Below are 22,948 nucleotides of genomic sequence, written 5' to 3'. Positions count from 1 at the left end.
ACCAGTGTTTCTAGTTGTTGTTAAGCAGTGTTGTACAGAGCCAAGGCCATTCCAGTTTCTTAGCAATTACTGAGGGAGTGGAGGGGAACAAAAAAAGCTATGAGGGGACAGAATTAGGACAGATAACATGGCCAAAGGGATAATCCATACCATGTGACATCACGCAGAAGAAGAGTTTGAAAAAGAAAGGAGTTCATCAGTGAGTTGCTGCTGGGCATCAGTCTGTGGGCGGTGACCAATTGCTTATGCATCACTTGCTATATACATTCATGTATGTATATATATGCCAAAACAATTATCCTTTTCCTTAGTAAATTTTCTTTGTAGATAGTTTTATCTCAACCCATGAGTTCTACATCATTTTTTTTTTATCCTCTCCCCCACTCCATTGGGAAGTGATAGGGAGGGAGTGAATGACTGTGAAGTGCTTAAACACCTACTGGGTCAAACTACAAAAGCTTTCTTAATAAGAGTTAGAAATAGGAAAGATGCATAGAAAGATCACACCTCTGGAGTGGGGAATAGGGAGGCAGGATGAAAAGTGTCTGTTTCAACTAATCAGGTCAATTTTGTTGTATTAATTTTTATGGCTTATCACTATTAATGCTGCTAACTGTACTTACTGTATTCAATAATTTTACTACTGACTTTTTTGTAGATCATGATAAGCAACACAAGCTATCAATTACCAATGTTTGCAGTTATCTATGAGCTTACTTTTATGTAATTTATGAGTAGCTCTAAGTGATGACTGTCTTCAGGCTTTCTGACTGCTTCAATTTTTTCACATCTTTGTAACTCATTAAATCCAAACTCTTCATTGCATTCTCATTTACTGAATTAAGGTAGAAGACATTTCTCTCAAGGTGCTTTCAGATTAGCTAAACCTCATGACATTTATACAAAATATATCTAAGTAAAAAATTGCACAAAGTTCAAGCAAACAATCATGACTGAAATTACGCCTGCTTTACATAAAGCAATTATGTCTCCCCCTGTACCAGGAACCATGCATCAGTGACATCATGATATTATAATTCTGAGTATCTTCATTGTGAGTATCTTCATTCTGGATATCTTCATTGGCTGGATGGTCACAGACAACAACTCAGTGCCCAAGTGGAGAATGGTAATGAGTGGTGTTCCTCAAGGTTTGGTGCTCATTGCTATTTAACACCTTTATAGGTGACATGGACAGTGGGATCAAGTACACCCTCAATAAGTTCAACACCAAGATGAGTGATGCAATTGACATACTAGAACCCAGAGCGGATGTGGAAACTCCTGTAGGGACATTCAAGACTTGTCTGGGTGCCTACCTGTGACCTACTGTAGAGTACCGGCTTTAGCAGAGGACTGGTCTCAACTTTTTGAGGTCCCTTCCAACCCCTGCAATTCTGTGTTGCTATCCAGAGGAACCTGGACAGGCTTGAGAGGCGGGCCCATGCTAACCTCATGAAGTTCAACAAAGCAAGGTCCGGCAGCTGGGTCAGGGTAACCCCAATCACAGACAAAGGCTGAGTGGAGAATGACTTGAGACCAGCCCTCAGAAGAAGGATTTGGAGGTGCTGGTTGATGAAAAACTCAACATGAACTCACAGCATGCATTTGCAACCCAGAAGGCCAAACATATCCGGCAATGTATCAAGAGAAGTGTGACCAGCATGTGGAGGGAGGTGATTCTGCCCCTCTACTCTGCTCTTGTGAGACCCCACCTGGAGTACTGCATACAGTTCTGGGGCACCTAACACAAGAAGGACACTGAGATGTTGAAAGAGGTCCAGGGAAGCATCTACCCCTACAAGGACAAGCTGAGAGAGTTGGGGCTCTTCAGCCTGGAAAGGAAAAGGCTCTGGGGAGATATTGTAGTGGGCTTCCTGTACCTGAAGGGGGCCTATAGGAAAGCTGGGAAGGGACTTGTTAGAAGGGCATATAGCAACAGGACGAGGTGAAATGGTTTTAAGCTGGAAGAGAGTTGATTTAGATGTCAGGGAGAAAATACTTACTGTGAGGATGATAAGACACTGCAACAGGCTGCTCAGCAAAGTTGTGGATGCCCCACCCTGGAGGCATTCAAGGTCAGGCTTTGGGCAACCTGGTAGTGGGAGGTGTCCCTGGCTATAGCAGGGGGCAATGGAACTAGATGGCCTTGAAGGTCCCTTCCAATCCAAAGCATTCTATGATGTAACAATCTTCCTATCTGTTCTTCAGCTGTCAGTAGTGCCTCAGCAACTGAGGCCAGTGAGACTGCAACTGCTTTATGACTGCTCATAACAACTGAAAAGATGGAGACAAGAAAACAGTGCAAGAAGCTCTGCCAATTATGTGCACAAATTTAAATTGTAATTACATGCACACAAGATATTTGCTACTCAGAACTTTTGGAAAAATTTGAAAAAATGCTACAGTGTGAAGAAGTTTGTTTCAGCCTTTAAAGTCCTATTTTTCCCCTTAATCCTCTACAACTTAATCTCTAAATCATAACTTCCCACTACCGTGGTGGACACTAAGGTGACCTAATGCAGAATCGTCAAGCTGAAGATCAAAGCTTTACTACTTACACCTTGTAAAGCATAAGAGAAATGTTTGACTTATTCAAAAAAAATAATATCTCTTTGACCACTACGAACATGAGCTTGCAGTAGTATCCTTTAAAAGCTCAGGTTAAGGAGTCCGTATTTATTGGTGTCATTGAGATAATTGCATTTGATTTTCTTTGCCAGCTGCAAGAACTTCCAGTAGCAATTTTATGATCTGACCTAAATGTATAAACGATTAGCAAAACGTGACTTGGCAAGTGGCAGTTCAAACACTGCCTGCAGCTCATCGTGCCCTAAAAGACATTTTGCATTTGTTAAATAAAGCTGTAGAGATGAAAAGCTGGCCTTCTTCCTGCAAGGAAGAACTCTAGCATAAAGTAGTCAAGATATTTTCAGGAGGAAGAGAAAACATACTGATCATGAAGGCTCTTAAGCCAAACAGGAACAGGCACACAGCTGGCAAATATGATCACCACCAAAGATTAATGCAACTGCAAGCTGCTTCAGTTTTCATGTAAAGCCATTTTTCAAGCTTTTGCATTTAGCCTTATCAAATCTAGAGACTGTTCCAGTGTCAAATGATTAGAACTAAACAACACTGACCTCACCCCATAAGAAAAAAAAAATAATAAATAAAATTATATGCTGAAGGAGAGTGGAGAGCCAACAGAGCAGGCACCCACAAAGTGGAGTCAGAATTACTGGTATACTCTTCACTTCTGCAGCTTCATTATGTGAGTTGCAGGTATTCAGTGCTACGGTCCTTGTTAAATATTGCACCATTCCCTTTCAGCATCTATTCATATATATTAGTAAGAAAATTTTAATCTCTATGTGTTAGAGGCAGCAAAGCTTTATTTGGTCCGCAACCTTACAGCAGTAGTACACTCTCATCCAATGCGTAATGAACACCCTTCCTCTAGTGCACGACATATTTCAAAGTAAGACCAGATAAACCACATAAAATCAAATTTATTAGTTTTCTTTCAAGCAATAATATTCATTAACAAAAAAGATCTGCCATAATTTAATAATAGAAAATTTAGATTAAGATGGCATTAGTTGCCTCCAGACAACATAGCAGATAAGCAGACTGCATAAGACACTTCTGATGCCACTGAAGAAATTATGAAGAAAAGGTTAAGAAAACTACAATATAGGAAGTCAAGAAATGACAAAATAAAACACTCCAGAAGAGGCTGCTGACTGCATCTACAGTAGTAGACTAATACAGACTAGTATTAAAAATACACAGAATCCACAAGGAACATCACAGCAAAAGGAGAGACCACAGAAAACATTGACAGGAAATTAAATGCTTAGCATGAAAGCAGTTCTTTAACTATTAGACAAAGATTCATTACAAGCAATTCACACAGAACAGGTTGTGTCAAATTAAGTATGTGAAGACTCCTACCATTCTACTTGTCATACTAATCTTCCTAACTCCATTAACCGCACAGAAAAAGATCATAAACAAGGAAAAAAAGAACAGTCTATTCACTTATCTTGTCAAGATCTGCACATGTTCTTTACATTCTTCATAGTTAATGAAATCACATTTGGAAACCACATCAGGGTAGCATTCAATTCAAGATTAAAGCACTTAATAAAGACCTGTATGCTTGGTCCAATGCCATTTAACATTCCCCACTCAAATGATGGGATGTGCGGACTGTTCCCTCAGCAAGTTCACAAAGACAACACTTAGCACTTGTCATTACATTCTGCACTACACAACCTAGATTTTTCCCTATTTTACTTTTTTTTTTTTTTTTAAACAGTTAGAAGGAAACTATTGTCAAATGGGAGGGTCCCAAAATTGAGTGAAATAGTGTTGACTATTGTCACATTTTCCATTCCTATATGCATGCCCCACACCAGATGTTTAAAGTTAGAATATTCTTGCCATGATCACACTCCTATCTTGATCATCAACACTAAGTTTTCTTATATGACAGTGTTTGTTGTTTTTTTTTTAAATATATTACCTAATGTAACAGCAAAAATTCTGCAGATCCAGGAAATGCCTTTCTTCAAATTGTACTGCATAGCAGCAGAACCCTGCCATGACAGAAAAAAAAAAACAAAAAAAAAACCACTTGGAAGTCTGGTGCTATCTAGAAGACTAAGATTCCCAGCTGGGTCCTCAGTAAATCTTCTCTGAAATGCCCTTTCCCACCAAAAGAGCAAGTAGCAGTAACAAGATAAGAGCATCACGAATAGGTGTTATAAAACAAGTACCTGACAAATCACAGTTAATAAAAAAAAGTCTTCTGTTATAGAGAAGTCTGGAATATTAAGGTGTGATTAACAGCCAGTAAGGTAACATATAATAATGTGACACTGGCTGTAGCTAAATCATTTCACTTATCACTGAGAGGATTTAATGGCAGCAATGTAACATTTTTCAAGAAAAGTATATTTCTGGCTTTTGTTAAGCAGCAAAAAAAAACATGTCAGATGTACATTTGTGTGTCATACTCCTGCATATCACTGTCAACATCTTCTCAGCATGGTAAGATGAATTTTTAGAACTTCTGTTAGTGTTAAAAATACTTTTTCCCTTGCAGTTTCAATCCTGTAACAGGAAAAATACATGGCTTAAAAACTTTCCTGCTTCTCTGACCTCACTCAAACCCTACCTTTATCCTTAAGCTTTGCTGTGGGCATCTAATCTTCTGCAGTCTTTTTTTGTGACTGCAGCCAAAAAGCTGTTTGAGGTTCATTCCTTTTCTGTTCCTCGGGCATCCTCACTGCCTCTCCTCACACTGCTCATTTTGCTTATACACTTTATTGTCACTCTTTACATGCTTGTACTCTCAAGCTAGCTTCTCTTCCAACTACAAAGGCTGCTCCAAAAGTCTCCCATTTTATCATGCTGGCTTGTGACTTCAGAGGTGGATACTGGTGTAATGACAGTAGAGGCTGAACCTTCCCACCAATATTCCATTACATTTTGTTGCTGTCTGACATGGAATCATTCATGAAGTAAAGGGATGTAACTGAAATCCTCTGTAAAGAAAAAACAGCACCCACTAACATTCCCTGACATTAGCTGAACATGTATGGAGACTAAACAGCGGATGTCAGCACACTGAAAGACAGTAGGTGGTGCATTTCAGCAGTGGCAACAGTGGGTAACATCTGCTGGTATGGATTTTGACAAGCATGGCATGTAGGTTCTTGTCCATTGCTGACAAAGATTCTTAGCTAATGATGGTGACTGTTGAAAAAATACTGTTTTATAACAGAGAAACTATCAAATTGTGTTATAATGCTATTTGTTGTACTTCCTGTGGAAATAAATAGGAAGTACTACTTTCAGAGCAACCTACATATCTCAAGCTTCACCTTCTACCTAGTCTCCTATTCCTATTATATTAAATTTTTATTGTCCTAAACTATGATAGATGCTCAACAATAATTCAGACTATTGCAGTTCTGCAACTTTCATTAACAAGTCAGGGATTTGGGTAGTTTTGTTGTTGTTGTTGTTTGTTTGTTTTTTAAATACCACTTATTCACAGTATAAAATTTCGCATGGACTTGCTCTTCAGGGCATTCACACACCAAGCATTGGTGTCTTAAATGCTTTTTTTCCCTACTAAAAATATTTGTTTCTTCAAAGCAAGATTGTTATTATCCAATGCATTTTCTCCTTTCCTCCTCCCTTTGCTGTCCTGCTAATCCATTATCAGCCTTCTTTGCTAAATCAAATTAAAATTCAATAATTTGAATACTAGTCTCTATTTAACTTGGAAAACCAGGATGTAAAGAAGTACATTTCATAATAATTCAGGCTGTTACTCTCTGCTTATTTTTATGAGGTTTTGAATTCAGTATAGCATATCCAAAAATATATGTAAGACAAGTGACAGCATACGGGGATTAAGATATATGTTGTGCAACATAACATGTTTCACAGTTGTTAAAAATCAAAACAGTGTGTAGGAGAACAAAGGGTGGAATAAAGTCAGAAGGTGGGCAGAAATATCTTGCTTTTTAAGAAACAACAAAACACACAGAAGAACATGACTGTTCCAAGGGACATCTTAAAAACTGACTGAATAATGACTGGACTAAGTCATTTTACATGAGAAAGAATGGCATGGTCTAGACCCTACCATGATGGCAAGAAGGCCTTCCTCTCCAGACCAGAATGTACTGAATATAGGTTGCTAAGATTGCAGATTATCACAAACTTCTGAAGATATTAACAGAACAGTCTGAGAGCTGTTGGCTTCGGTACTTAATTAAAACCAAGAATTAATAGAGAAACCTATTACAGACAACAACAAAAAGTCTCTTTAAAGCCATATTGAGGAAAGAGTTTACATCAAGCTCAAACTGTGAAGAACAAATTATGAACAGAGGGACATTTTGAGGGGCATCTCCATAAAAGGTGCCCACAGGCCATTTACTTCCACCTTGCATTTGTCCGTTCAATGACAAATAGTAAGTGATAATAATAAACATTTATACATACCATCACATTGAATTTATATACTTAGCACTTCACATAGTACATACCATAGGTCATATGATAAGTTAGATAAGAACGCTATGACATAGGACAACATCTCAGGAACAGGGAAGCACAAAGATCAGAAAAAGAACAGTAAAGAAAATCCTATTAATACAGTATATCCGGATATACATGACAAAAATATTGCTTGTAAAATGAAGGATTAAACAATAGGAGTAGCTGAGAAACTGTGAACAACAAAGGGAAGGATCATATGTTGGGGGGGGGGGGAGGGGAAAGGAAGAAAAAGGATGAGGACTCTGTATAGGGAACAGCTACACAGGGCTCTGCAGGAAACTATAAGTACTTCAAAAGAACATCAGTATAAACCTGTATCTAAAGGATACATGACAGTCTCATGTATTGGCAAGCCAGCTTTCAAGAGCACCAAGACCCAAATATGTTCCCCAGACAGGAGGTTGGTTCATCTTTTCCTTAAGGCATCTTGAGGCATGACTGTCGCTATCAAGATGGTACCCACAGAAAATGATTAATAGGAATGGGATATTCAACCATTTCAAATGAAGCGGTACGAACAATTGATTAGACTATCTATGTCAGCCACTGAAGAACAGTTACTGCTTGAGAGCAAAAGTATGTTCCTGAAATATTTCTCAGCTCTTCTCATATGCTGCATCATCTCTCAGCCTGTATACATAAAGCATCTATAAGGTTCCTTTTGTATTTCAACTCAGCTAGAAGTAATCAACTCGAGCAGGAAATACAACTTGTGTTTGGGCAGAAGAAAAGTCTTAAAAATTATCTTCAGACTCAAGAGCTGAATTATTAGTGAACATTTTCTAATTGGTTCCCTTGCACAGCCACACAAAACATACAAGACATCCCTTTATCAAACCAAATGGATATTAAAGGCTCCATATTCTCCTCTGAAGATGTCAGGTTTTTTCTTAAAGGAACAATATTTCTGTGATAGCTTTAAGGTAAGTAGGGACCTGTGATACAAGATTACTAATTCCAGGCATTTAAAAACCACTGAACAGAGATTAATAAGCATCAGATAATTATCTTTAAAGGTCTCCAATAAACTGTAATTATCAAATGACAAAGGTTTTCTTTCAGAATAACTCTAAGGGTTGGATCTTTATCTTGGTAGTACTGTGACATGCCTCAGGACCAAACATTTTCTCTCAGACCACCCACCTCAGGCTATAAAACTTTAAATCGTGCGATGAGGGAAATTTCAGAACTGAGAGGTCATGGGCTTATAATGACATTTGCACTACTCAGCATTTAAATGAAGGACTAAATTCCAGAGGGCCATTTGTCAGCCAGATCAAAGAGTACCTCATGGAATACCACAGGCCATGAGACTTTTACTTTATTCATTTTCTTCCAAGGAGAGAAATGGATAGTCAGCTGTTGCCCAGACTGAAAGCTTCTAGGACAAACAACAGTGAAATTTTTACTGCAGAGCACGATTGAAATTCTGTTCCCCAGCGCTGAATTAATGAAAAATGACATTGGGAAGAAAAAGTTTAAAAATTTACCTCTTGGCAAGCGATCAACTCTAAGACACTTTCATTATAGCCTTTCAGATTCTAAAGTCATCTTAATATCACTGGGAGTTTGCTGCCCAAACTGCAGCTGCAAGTAGACGCAATATAATACAGATGCTGTCAGCAGTTTGACAGTTAACCAAGCTTGCTTTTTACTGAGCAGTGTTTTATTTAGCAAAAAAATTTTAAGAAAGAAAACAATTATGTAATTTTCACACATAAGGGAAAGATTTCATTATTTAATATTATTTTGCTAGATATTGGAAAGGCTTTTTTGTATTAAAAAAGTAAAGCTCTTAACCTCTGCCTCTTTCAACCTGTTGGTAGAGGCTCCAAAAACTTTCTGTGAATAGAATCAGGAGTCAAGAATATATATTTTGAGAACACTCTGTCACTTTCAATTGAGTAGTGCATAGAAAAAATACACCCAAAATACCTTAACTTCTTTTCATTCACACTATTTTCTACTAAAATTCCATTCCTGTCATAGCTGTTCTAGACAGTCCATGCCTCTCTGCTTCTCTACTACGTTATAGAATGAAGTTTTGCTCAAAAGCAATGGGATAACAGGAAAATTCTTTACCTTATTTGAAAAAGGCAAGATAATATTGAAGAAAAGGAAATTAAGTGGGACTCAGGAGATACACAGAGTTCCCATCTTGATCTCAAACTTCCTCTACAACTCTGTGCAAGGAATTTAATCTCTCCATACCTCAGCTATCCATCTTTGAAATTCCAGTTCTTTTTGCTACTTTACTTGTCAGAAAAAAAATGCATGACATCTATAGAGACTCTGAAGGAAGCACAGTGGTATATCAGTATTTAAGAAATGCTATGCATACCAGTCCCATAACATCATCAGGACCCAAGAGGATTTGGACTTTTGTCATATTTCTGCCAAACTAAGGACTATTCTATAGTTTCTGGAAACTAGTAAAGAACCAAATAAAAATAAGCACCATTTAGCTGCAATCAAAATTTAACATATTTTGTATTCAATACATAAATATTTCTCAGCTTAACTGTAGTACAAATTGATCCGAAATAAATTGATCAATGATTCCAAGTGCCCATATAAAAATATGTAATTTGTTTGATACAGAATTTAAAAACATCTAAACTGAAATATCTAAGTAGAAATACTTAATGTAGCTACAATCAAAATTCATTCAACATAACCTGTCTCAGTTGATATAAATATACTTTCTATAATATATTCACGTTTAAGCTTGAGTAACAAAACCTCAAAGCAAGAAAGACTGTAACATGCAAGTATGGCTCAGCCTGTTTTCCCTGAGAAACACTACTACAGACTAGGAAATCAGCACAAAGTGAAAATTCACTTTTTTCACTCTACATAAATATTCTTTTAAAATCAAAGTACTCAGGTGTATAAATGGAAACAGATCAAACACTGAAAGATTCAAGAAGAAAATTATCTCTTCAGAAAAACAGGAAATCCACTGTATACTTTGTATATGTACTTTTATAAAAACAGTCCTTTTAAATTCTATCCCCAGTATGACAGTGATCTGAACCAAATTCCCTCTAAGAGTTGTTAGCTATGGGAAGTGCTACCCATAATATCAACTTGGCATATATTAGCCATTTCACTCTAGAGTCCTGCTTCAGTTTAGCGGTTTTTACCTTCAAGCACAAACTCTATGCATTCAGCTACTACATTCAATTCTAAACTTCTTCACTGGTGAACTTCTTCACTTGGTAATCAGCTTTTCTTCCCAGGAATTCTGGTGGTATCGTTCAGAGAAATTTCAGGTTGTTCCTATTAGCTTTAGGAGAAAGCTTCAGGCTTTCTTCTATGCCTTCTATTCTGGGTTAAGTAACATCTGAACTCATTTTTATTTGACATTACCTATCTTAAATACTGTTATATTTGATTCCAACACTCCTAGACTCTGCTGGAACTCAGTATTTTCCAGTGTATGCAAAGAATATAAAAACGTTTTGAAGGGCATGAATCATGAAATTGCCAAAGTAACAATGAGTGGAAAGAGTAGCAATATAATTCCAACAGGTAGACTGGCCAAAGCAGTCAGAGGAAACAGTACTGGAGTCACACATATGCCTCAAACAAGATATAAGCTGCACTTATCCACAAATGTCAGTGCTATCAACAGCAAGTAAGACGTTTTACCTGAAATTTCTGTTAGTCCACAAAGTTCAAGTACCTGTTTTTTTTTTTAAATAACCGTATTTATTAAGGTGAGAAAACTAGCCTTTATTGAAACATACACGACTCAAAGTCACTGCAACTGTTTTCTTTCACCAAGCACATCAATAAGACAGAAGAACTCACACCACTTTAAAGCATTCTGATATTAGAATTGTCAGTCATGACCCCTTTTAACCCACAGCTTTGTACAATCTTTATATTATTTGTGTGAAGTTGTTTTATCATCTCAAAACAATTTCATTTGAAGTTATTGTTAGTAACAACCATTTTTTTTAAACACACAGGAAAATTTGTTTCTTACATAACTACAAAGACTGCTGCTCTTTCAAAGCTACAGACTCTAGTTGAACACTTCCTCCAACATAATCACTCAGTACAATAGTATTCTTATAGAAATAAATCTTTTCAAAGAATTAGCACTATTATACAGAGTTGTATACTCCATTTTGGGGTATGCTCAAAGGCCTACAGGTATTAATAATTAAAAGACAGAAGTGAAGAATTTCCCACAAGATAATGCACTTCTCCAATATTGCATTAAGTAAATGTTTTTTAATAGGAAATGAATATACACACCCTGGAATGACTTATCTTTGACTATGAATGAACAGAGCATATATAAATGGCATACTGACCACTTACTGTAAGTTTTTTACCTCTTAAAAGGCTATAGAAAACATTCCAAACATTTTGAAAATCATGGAACATATCCTCCTATAAGCTACGTTTAGGCACATGAAACACAAGGAGGTGCTGAGAAATGGGTAACACAGCTTCACTATATGCTATTTCAGGATGAATGAAAATGTTACAAAGAAAAGCTCGGTTGCTGTTTAGTATAAAACTAGGAACATCACTGCAAAATACTGCTGTGTTTACTTACTGCATAATATAATTATATATGGCAGTCACCGACAACATCTTTAAACACAGGAAACACAACACTATCAAAATGATAATTGTTCACAAAAGCTTTTCAAAAAGACTTGAACCTTATTATAATTTCTTAAATGGATAAGGATTTGAAAATGCTTATCAGCAGCTACTTGTATCTATCCATTTTAATTGATTAAAACTTAATTGAAAGCTTCCAGAAGCCCTTACTGAAGTTCAAAGGTTGGAGATCTCTAGCTTTCACCAGTTTCATTGAGCTAAAGTAGCTGAACAATTTATACCTATTCAGAATTTAGTTCTTCATTGATTTTCTTCTCCATACAACCACTCCCTTCTCTCCTACCCTTCTGATCTTCCATTGCTTTTCTCTGCTTTTTCTACCCTTCCCTCATTTTCTTTTTCTTTCCCCCCCCCCCTTTTTTTTTTTTTTTTTTTTTTTTTTTTTTTTTTTTTTTTTCCCCCCCCCCCTTTTTTTTTTTTTTTCCCCCCCCCCCCCCCCCTTCATTATTAATAAACCTTTAAAAGCCATGATAAAGGAAAGAGGCTCACAAAGTAGAAAGCTGCAGTCAAAAGTAAATCAGGTTGAAACTAATACCAACAACGCAGCACTTCTTAGTGTTTATATGGTTGCAGAATCAAATCAAGCCCATGCTCAGTGTTTAAATCAAGAACATCCATTTCCGCTTTCTAATAAGATCTCCTATCTACCCCAAGCAGAACATAGCTGACATCACCCTTATTATAAAAGCATTATCTCAAAATTTTGGTAGCAATATAGAAGCTCAATTCCCTTGCACTTGACATATCTTTTCAAGTTACATATAGACTATGGGAAAGAAAAATCATTTTAGCACTGGAACAGATGGGTTGAGTGTATAAACTACAATATAACCTGGTAACTTTCTTCTGGATAAAAAAAAATTGACCAAACAATGTAACAGGAGCACCTACTTTCTGACATTCCCTACTTACCTGGGGATCCCTTTCCTTTTCCACTGATCACAAAAACATTCTTTAGAACATTTTGCAACCCACTCTATTGGTGCCTATACCATCAGTAGAAAGCAAAAAGCAAACCACCCATCCCAGTAGGAGCAGCAGCAAAGCATTTGGAAGAGCCCTAACAAACTAAGCTAAAGGATACTCCACAGTAGTGTATTTGCAAAGACAGAATAGTCCTGTCATTAAATAGCAGTGTGAAGGATAAATGTACAAATAACACCAAAACTGAGCACAGCAGATCACTTTTCATTGATGAATTTGATTGTAAAAATAGAAATGTAGCATGGATATACTGCTCATAAACTTACCTTCATCTACGCATATGAGAAAAAAGTTCTTCCAGATTTTCAAATGATGCTAAATTAAAGCCTACTAGGTTACATACAGATAATAGTGAATTCATTGCAAGCATAAAACTACTTACAGCTCTACAGTCCCTTCCGCATAGTCATCCATCCAGAATTAACTCTCAGTTTTCCTGATAAACAACTATCTGAGCCCTTGCAGTTCTCCTTTAGATTATCAGTCTTTAACGTACTCTCCAAATGTCAACACAGAAGTCAGTAAGTCACTTAAGGTTCTGGTGCTGCTTCTTTCAGTACGGATATGGAATAACCTGTTTTAGATGCAAATTGTGAAGTCACAGATCCCTCTTCACAGTTGTATCAAATCAGCACAGTCCCAAAAATCTGGGGGGGAGGGAGAAAACATTCAAGTCTCTTTCCCAGCTGCAAAGTTTACTCCCCAACCATGGAGAATGTATGGCACAATTCCCAGACAGCACCAAGAAGTGCTTACCATAATCTCAAAGAAAAAATGCTAGAAATAAAATTGCTCAGAAAAATGTTAAGAGATACCAGAGACATGAGCATTCTAACATTCAGAAATTTGGAGCATAAAAACCTACTCTACAAGAGTTAAGAAGAAAACTAAGTCTCATAACATCAAAAAGCCATTTTTGAAACATACACAGAGTAGGGACTGATTCATAGAAAATTCTTTTAACTTCAACCACTGAAAAAAGCTTTGGAAAACACATATTTGAAATCCTGAGAACATTAAGCAAGGGGTTATTGTCAAAGGGGGGATGGGGTTGTTTTCTTTTTCATGTATTCAAACTTCCTAAGGGAACCATTTCTTCCTCTCATTCCCAGTACTGCTATTTGGAAGTTAACCAGTTATGAGCCATTGGCTCTGAGCCCTGTTTTTATTTTTGCTGAAGACATTCCTGCCCACAACAATCTGCAAACCCAAACTGTTTCTGTAAACAGAAGTAGCAGGAATATTCTTCTTGCAGGTGCAATGCAGAGATGAAGACTACAGATTATGAAGTAGGTATTTTGCAGATTTATAAAAAAAAAAATTACTTAGTCCAATAGCCACAATCTTCGGAACACAAAGTATTTTACAAATCAAAACCTTCCAAGTTACACATCTTTAGGTGTAACCTTTACTCTAGTCTCAGATGACACACAATGCATCAGGTACAGGGGAATTCAAAGGCAGCGTTGACCCACCCTGTGCCTTTTAGGTTTCTGATCTTGCTAACCCAAACAGAACAAACTGAAACGCTCACTACCAGTAATGCACTTGGCATTTTTAAAGAGAGCACCTGTTGCATTATATGCAGTCATGTGACTATCAAAACATTTTGTCCTCTGTTTTAAAAGCTTGGATCTTATTTTGCAAAGCTTGGAAATTGTGTGCCCCAGTGGTGCAGTGGTTAAAGACGCCGCCTTGCAACACTGGGGCCCGGAGTTCGAATCCCCTTGTGGCGCAAGTGGTAGAAGTGCTGCTCTGCTACACAGAGGCTCGAATCCCGGGGGCTGGACTCGATGATCTCTAAGGTCCCTTCCAACCCGCATGAAACTATGAAATAAAGGACAGTCATAAATTCTGCTGGGAAGTTTTGTGTGTTCTTTTATTGTTGTTGTTGTTTAAATTGCTGATTGCCTTAGATAATTTTTCTTCATAGCTTTCATTAACTCCACTACAGGAGCAGGATTATAACTAAAATATGACAGGATTTACAGAAGACTGTAATAAGCAGGTTTATTTTTTGCCAGAAAGTTTTTTAAAACATTTCATTTGAGAAGTAGTAATACACAAAGATTATTGCATTTTATGCCACTTTAAAAGCTGTCCAGCTTCACACTTATTCTGACATCACAGAAACACAGAATGGCTTGGGCTGGAAGGGATCCAAGCAAGTTCTAACCCCCTCCTGACACAGGCATGGCCACCAGTCTCCAGATCTGGTACTAGACCATGTTGCCCAGGGCCCCAACCAACGTGTCCTTGAACACTTCCAGAGATGGAGCATCCACACCCTCTCTGGGCAGCCTGCACCAGCACCTCACCACTCTTTCTGTAAAGAACTTCCCCCTGACATCCAACTAATCTAAACCTTCCCCTCCCTGGGCTTCAAACTATTTCCCTCTTGTCCTATCGCTATCTACCTGAGTTAAAACATGGAGCAGTAAGCCTTGTATGCTCTTGTATAACACCCATCCAAGGATGGAAAAATACAATGGGAACAAAAAGATGAACATAGTTTCATAGTTTCATATTTTAAGGCAAGATCAGCCTAAAAACCTGCCAGTTTTCTGACATGCACACTGCTCTCCATTAATGCCTCAAATTCTTTTTCTCAACACTACTTGAACATATATACTGAGGTCAGCTGTGAGGACATTTTTTTTCTTCCCATTCAGTAGCTTGTTATAGACTGAATTGAAAAAGTTATGACATGTTTGTTTTTATAAAGGCACATTTACCCTGAACTGAGATGCAGGACAACTGCAGTGACCCACAGGTCAGGAAAACATCTCTTGACTGAGGCAGTGTCTCTAGCACAAGGTCGAGCTGCTGCATGCAAGTAGGCATGATGTGCTCCTATTTTATTAAAAATGAGACAGGAACTAAACAACAGCAGTGATATCTATGCATTGCAAAATAAGATCCAACACCTCAGTTTTTAAGCCTGAAACCTGTTTCTCCTCAGACACCACAAAGAAACTGTTCAACTACTCTTAACAGCATTACTACATGGGTTAGATAGATATAGATGTATTAATTTTCATGCACGTGTTGGCCTTTCTTAGGTGTCTTATGCACTGGTCACTGCCAATATGCCAGATTTTGTAGACAGGCAACCCTGCTACAGCAAATCTGGTCACCAGTCCATATTGCCTGAACAGTATTGAAACAAGAAACGCATGCATCCAGTGCACGGGGACAGGGAATGCCTGATGGGCCAGATGGCCCATTTCTCAAAAGGTGCTGGGATACGAGGCTATTTTGGCATGCAGAGCCCAACCATGCCACCTCCTGGTTATGGATGGCTACTCTATTCCACACATAGGCAGGTATATAGAATGCTTGGGATGTTAACAGTTAATTTTTTTTTTCCTTTCTTTAAATTCATCTACCCAGCTATTCCACCTTCCCTTGGCACTACCAGCTGCTAATACAATCAATTTCTTAAGCTTTAAATAGCATGTATTTTGAGGCACAAAGGAAAATAAATGGACAATACAGTGGATACCTCTGAGGAGATCTAAATAAGGAATTTCCTAAAGAATTCCCACAACAAACAAAGCCACTCTTCTACAAGCAAAATATTTATGCTGCCAAAAAAAAAAAAACCAAAAAAAAAAAAAAGCACATGATGGAGAGCAGATGAGGATACAGCTATCCAGATAAGCCTCAGCAAATGCCTTTGACCTTCTCTAAAACAGCTGGTACTAAGTTCTGCTACTCACACTGAACTGTGCCTTAAGCAGCTGCACTGATTTAAATCCTGCTATTTCAAGGGGGAAACTCTCCTTTTCACACAAAGGTAGCAGAATATAGCCTGTAGTTACTGCATTTGTATTGTTCCTTCTATGGAAGAGAACTTACTGTGTTTCAAAGGACATGTTTTCTAAGATCACAGATCAAATGGTTCTAAACTGCTTCCTCATTATTCCATACATATTAGCTGCATCAGTCAGCATATCACATAAGGACTGCCAGATAGCCCACTAAAGGCAAAAGAAAGATTCCCGTTAACTTCAGTCAGCCTTGAATCAAATCTGTGATACCTAGCACACTGCTGCTTAATAGAAATAAGTAGCTTGTATTAATCTTTGGTTTGCATCCTTTCTTATTGAATAAGATCCAAATGGTAGCTATATAAATCTAGTTTCTAATGAAACTCACATTTCTAAAATATGAACTCTAAACATTTCTAAGTGCATTTCCCAAATCAACCTTCCAGCTATTCATAGTGTATTTTGTGGGACAGCAAAGTAAATGATGATTAATAAAACTATTATCTGAACACAAATTTCTTCTCACCTGACGACATCAGAAAAAATACACAAAATAAACAGAAAACTGGCTGCTCACAGATTAATATTAATGTATGAGTTTACATTAACATCCTACATTAGTCTTGTATTCCAAAGACTTGTTTAGACAATAAACTGATAAATTTGTAAATATTGTTTCACAAGTAGTTTGCTATGGAAAGCCAAATAAAAAGTATGAGAGGGCTGACTCCAGTAGGTCAAAGGTTTCATCAATAGCATGTCCCATCTTGGGCGATGGATATCATCTTCATTTCCTACACTGCCAACACAAGTTAGCTCACATGAAGTGACCTTACTCCTGCTCCCAGGTTTTTAATTGGAACGTGCAGTTATGAATAAAATCTGCCCTTCTACATAAAAAGCTAATGCATCTCCAGGAGTCCAAAACATTCAAAGCTCAACATAAGCCAAAAATATTAGTTGAACGTAAGACAAAAAGAATTTGTATTACGTCAGCAGCTCTTAGACCAGCTAGAATAATTTGTGCAGGCTTAAATAAAAGGCAATACTAATGTCAGTTGAGTGTTAAGGCTAAGTAATGATATACCTTTTGAATAGTTATGTGTGTCTTACAAAGAGCTTTATGATACTGAGCTCTATGAATTCAATTGACATGACTAGAAGATTAACAAATTTATGCTATGTCACATTTTATAATCTAGGGACTTAAGATAAAAGTTAAAGGCTTGACTCTCTTTGCCTTCAGAATGCCAACTGTAAACCTGAGGTCAATTGTACTATCATTACATAGAGAGAAATTAGCTACCTCATTACACAAGTAATGCTGATATTTCCATGGGGAGAGATGCTCTTACTTTGGCCAGCTCTTTCCAATAGGGCTTTTTCCTTTATGTCTGCATTACCAAACAGAGCTGGCTTTAATATTATGCAATATATTTTAAAGCCAGAAATACAAGAGTATAACTTTTTTGTCCCAAGCAACATACAGACAATTAAACAGACACTTTGTCTTGCAAAAGAAATACTAATACAAAACAGAAGCTTTTAATTTCACCAAGTCACAGTAGGATTTAGATTTCTATCTTGCCCATATCTTCACAGCTCAAGTCATACACTTGTTTTACATACTTAATAGATATTTTTGATAAAGCAATAATCAAATACACACAAAAATAACATTTATCAGTCACTGTTAGGGACTACAACAGGACACAGCACCAGAACAAGGATCTAAATTCTGGCTGGAGCCTGACATTTTACCTTATTTATGCACAAAAGGTATTGCTCAAAAAAAAAACCCCACACTTCGACATCTTTCATCTGGACAAATATTATACCCTGATCCAGTGTGGGGACCCATCTCATTACAAGAGGCAGCACAATCTCACCTTGGAATAACCATCTGTAACTGATTTACAGTAACATACTTAAAACTACCCATGAAACAAGTATGATTCTTCCATCTCTTTCCGACACAAACAACAACCTGCTTCACAAAACAGTACAGATAATACAGAAAAACCCTCTACAGATTTACCTACTCTTTAGATTTGAGTCTAACAGTTACCATTAAAAGGCATCTTTCCGTTTTATTGCCAGCAAGATTATTCTATCAATATAAATGCACAATGCTTTTTGCAAAAGTTCAAATAAACTAATGCAAACTGAGGTAAATGATCACCATCCATTCACACTTCACAAGTTTCCTTAATAGAAGACTTATAAATGGTTTTTCCATTTCTAGTGATGAGATAATCACACGGGAGCTATTTCCTATATAAAAAAGGTAATGACCTGGGGGGAATAAAGTATCCTCTGATTAAGCCATTAACTCAGTCATTAAGAAACTGGGGTCATTTTCAGCACCCAACATGGACTGCCTCTGATTTTTAGACAAGTTGTATTTTACAATTTAACAATCTTTATGTTAGACACATCAGTACCTCTTCTCATGGTCCTTTATATTGTCTGACAGAGATGTAAATTTATTGCCACAGAAAGTGTTTCTTTTTCTGTGAGCTTCCCTATACACATACAATGAAGGCTCCAGAAAATAAAGTGTGTACATCTTTCATGAGGAAGGAGTAAATATCCACTGACACTAGTATACACTCTAAACAAGTCAGCCAGCAAGACAGTATCTGTAATTTATTTTGAAATTAAGCATAACAAAACAAAACAATGCAAACAAAAATATTACAGGGAAAGAAAAAGTTGGATCTTATCTTTACAAAGAAATCCAGTGTCATAAGTTGAAATCATACTTCCGGAATACCTGCGTGCCCTTCAGTGGCTTCACACAACAGCAGGCAGGCTCCCAAACTCAGGTTCTAACAGCTGACATGAAAAATCGCAGCACTTTCAAGTCAAAGCAAAAGCCAGAGGCTCACAACTCTGAAAGCCAAAGCTACACTTCCACATTTTACACAAATCTAATGACAATCAGCTTAGAATACCACAAAAGCAACACTTGCTGTGACTGCGATGTATGTAGCCACTTGTGTATTGCTTCTTAAAAAATAGAAATCCAGAGTCTGGAAGCATCAGTTCCTTGCCAACATATCCTAGAAATAAATTATTACAGAGGTGGTTGCACCAGATTTCTTCTGCCATCCAAAAGAAATTCTGCTAGTTCTACACATTTCCCTCCTATTTATACCCAGCAGCATCCAGTGCCTTCATTCTCATTTCCTCAGCCACTTACATGCTTACTTCAGTGAAACTGTTTCAGTATGAAAGTCTCCAAAACAAATCTCTAGAAAGCTTGACAGATGGTGTTATGAAGGATAAAGCCAGGTATCTGGTGTGAATCTGATATTAGCATTCCCTACAGTTTCCACAGGCAGCTCACCTTCATCTTTTAAAAATTCACATATACTTAGAACTTGTTACATTAAGAGGGAAAAAGAAAACTAATCATTTATTCAATCTCAGAGTTGTCCTACATACATTTTTTGCCTAGATCTGACTCCTAAAAATACCTACTGTGTTTTTTTGGGTTTTTTTTTTTGTTTTTTTTTTTTAAGTTTACTCTGCACATTTTCAGTAATGCCTTGTGCATTTGCAGCCTCTCACATGCATATACTCAGCAGATACCTCCCCCCTCTGGGAAAAGCCCAAACTGCAAGGTGCAAGAAATGCACCCTTATAAAAAACACAGGTTTATCCCATTTTTATTAGAAAAAACAACCTAATAGCAAGCAGTGCAGCTGTCTCTTCTGCAGTGAGATAGCTATAACAGAAACGTATAGAATGTGTTTTTAGTCACCCTGAATTTTCAATTGACCAAGGAGGAGTGCTATGACAAAATCTGGACTCAGTACATTTGTTCCCAATCAATACAGCAGGTATTTAAGGAAGACAATATAAAGGCTGCTGACATAGGGAAAGATGCTTACTGCTAACATAATGAGTTTTAAATAGTTATGATTGCCTGTAGGACATAATAGAACTTCAGAAATTATTCACTTCCCTGAGTGGGGATAATTTGAGCTGGTGACTTCCTCACAGGCCCGTTCATACACTTTTCTGCCTTGGTCTCACTTACCAGCTCAATAGCTTGCCCAGATTCATGCATCGCTCTTCATTACTTTCTTCCTAAATGTAATGGGAATTTCTACAGTGAGTGCCATGCACCTCAGAGGAAACTGGGAAGTGTTGTGAGCACCTTAGGGGATGACACTTCTATGCATACTGAAGTGCTGCACCACCAGGCCTACGTTCAGTAACCACCTAAATTATAAATCACAAACTTTCTGAAGATTCTCTGAACCAGTTTGACTGAAGCAAATAGAATTCAGAATTAAGCATAATTTACAGAGCGCGTAGTCCGGATCTCTGCAGAAATCTAAGCAAAGATCGTTGCATCCTGGATGAAACAGTGTCATGAGCCACAAGCAGCCAATGCTCACCGCAGCGAAGCAAAGTAAAACAGCGCTCTGCTAGCGCTGTAACACCATTACCAAACGCACCTTATTGCCTGAGTAAGAGAAGCGAGCTGCAATGAGTTGCACTAGAAGCGAGCGTCCCTCTGGGCGCTCATAGCCCCGCGAGGTGGCCCCGGGCCGAACGGCGCTGTGCAGGGATGCGGCGCACGGTCCGAGAGCTGCACCGAGTGAAGAGCGAAACGTCACGAGGACCCGAGGGCACCACGCGCACCCCGGTACCCGCGCCCGCCCTGAGCTGGCGGCTACCGGGCAAGGTGCCGGGGAGCGACGCACGGTGGCGGGCGGGAACGGAGCCTTACCGTCGGCCAGGAGGCGCATGGCGTGCACAAAGGAGGGATCCAGGCTGTCCTTCTCGGCCATCAGCTCGGGCAGGTACTTCTCCTGCTCCATCGCCTCGGGGCCGCGCCGCTTGGGCACGCCGGGGCGGGCTGCGCGGCCACCGGCTGCCTCCGCGCCTTCGGCCGCCTCCTCAGCGCCCGCCCCGCCCGGCGCCCCACGGCTCGCAGCTGCCACCCGGCCCGGCCTCCCCTGCCCGGGGGGCACTCCCCGCCCCGGCACCGCCTCCGCCGTTCCCTGCCGCGCAGGGGGGCGGGGGCTGGGGCGTGCGCGTCTCGCTCCGCGCCTCGCGCTGCCGTACGTCCTGGCCCCCTCCCGCCAGTGAGCGGCCCGCTCTCTCCGGCCGCCTTAACTAGGGAGGCGTGGCGAGGCGAAACCTCCCTGCGCGGCTTCCATTGGTGAAGGAGTCCCTCGGGCGGGGCCAGCTGCGGAGTTCCGAGCCGCTATTGGCTGGTGAGCGGTGAGCGGCGCCGGGCGGTGAGCGCGGGATGGGGGCGAGGAAAAGGGGCTGCGTGTGCGTGCGTCTGTGTATAGAAGAGAGCGTGCGTGCAGGTGTGCGCTGCGCGTGCCCGTGTGTCTCGCTGCTCGACTGTGTACACACCTGCGCCTCCGGGGGGTCCCCGTGCCTGTGCACGCGTGCTCGCGTTGTGTCGCCGTTACTCCGCCGTTGTGGGAGCGTGAGCTCGCGGCTGTGCGTGCGCTGGGCTGTCAGAGGGCGAGAGTGTGTGGCCGCGTGGGAGCGGCTTGTTGTGACTGTGTCGGTGACCGTGTGTCTCGCCTCACTCTCGTGTCACTGTAGTGGCTTGGGAGCGCTGTCCATAGTACTGAAAATGAGTGGAGAGCGCTGTCCGTGGTACTGAAAATGAGGGGAGAGCGCTGTCCATAGTACTGAAAATTGGGGGGGGGGGCGCTGTCCATAGTACTGAAAATTAGGGGGGGAGCGCTGTCCATAGTACTGAAAATTAGGGGGGAGCGCTGTTCATAGTACTGAAAATTAGGGGGGAGCGCTGTCCGCGGTGCTGAGCGCACCTGGTAGACGCTGCCCTTCGTCCAGAAGGCACGGGCGGGACGGGACAGGTGCCCGGCTGGCAGAGCTCAGACTCGGCAGCACGGGGCTGCGTAGATTGCATCTCTCCTGAGAGTGTGATCAGAGAATCTGCAATCAGGCACGGTTGTTTAAGCAGTGCACTGAAAATGTCTGCCTATGACTGCTGTGAATCGCTGGGGAGTGCTAAGGAGGTGTCTGGCTGTCCAGAGAGGGACTATCTCTGCTGAGGCATGCCGTGCTGCACCTCCAGGAGCAGCTGTCTGAATCTCCAACAGTGCAGAATTAAAGCAGTCATGCAGCTAAAAAGTCTATATTTGTAGTTAAGGGGGAAAAAAGTCTTTAGTATTCACTGACTGTTGGTAACAGAGAATTTTGTAAGGTTTATGAGAGTAAACAAAAGATGCTTAACTGATATTTAACTTAATTTACGGGACCTCTAGAACACTAGAACACTCTAATGAAGTACGCTACGTGTTATGCTCAATATGTACGTGAGATTATTTCTTAATTCTTAGTACTCAACTAACTTAGGGTTTATTCAAATTGAATAAATAACTGGTGTATACTGTGTACACTTTCGTTTTCATTTTTCTTTCTTTTTTTTTTCCTTTTTTCCCCTTCCCCCC

At 39.5% G+C, this 22,948-nt stretch overlaps 1 protein-coding gene across 7 annotated transcripts in view; it reads right to left on the bottom strand.

Moving 5' to 3' along the window:
* Positions 1 to 21,595, bottom strand: part of KHDRBS2 (KH RNA binding domain containing, signal transduction associated 2) — a 330,168-nt gene extending 308,573 nt beyond the window's left edge. For all 7 annotated transcript variants that reach the window (XR_004306588.1, XR_004306589.1, XR_004306590.1 and 4 more), the window contains exon 1: positions 21,238 to 21,595. Coding sequence is in view for 1 of the 7 variants with exons in the window: in XM_015859163.2 (XP_015714649.1) it covers positions 21,238 to 21,328 (91 nt within the window). In the remaining 6 variants the exon portion in view is untranslated. The remainder of the gene's footprint in view (positions 1 to 21,237) is intronic.
* Between the last annotated feature and the right edge of the window lie 1,353 nt (positions 21,596 to 22,948).

The sequence above is a fragment of the Coturnix japonica genome, chromosome 3, assembly GCF_001577835.2.
Source record: "Coturnix japonica isolate 7356 chromosome 3, Coturnix japonica 2.1, whole genome shotgun sequence".
Classification (NCBI taxonomy): Eukaryota; Metazoa; Chordata; class Aves; order Galliformes; family Phasianidae; genus Coturnix; species Coturnix japonica.
Note: the sequence above shows the minus strand (reverse complement) of the source record. Positions and strands in the feature narration are given on the sequence as shown.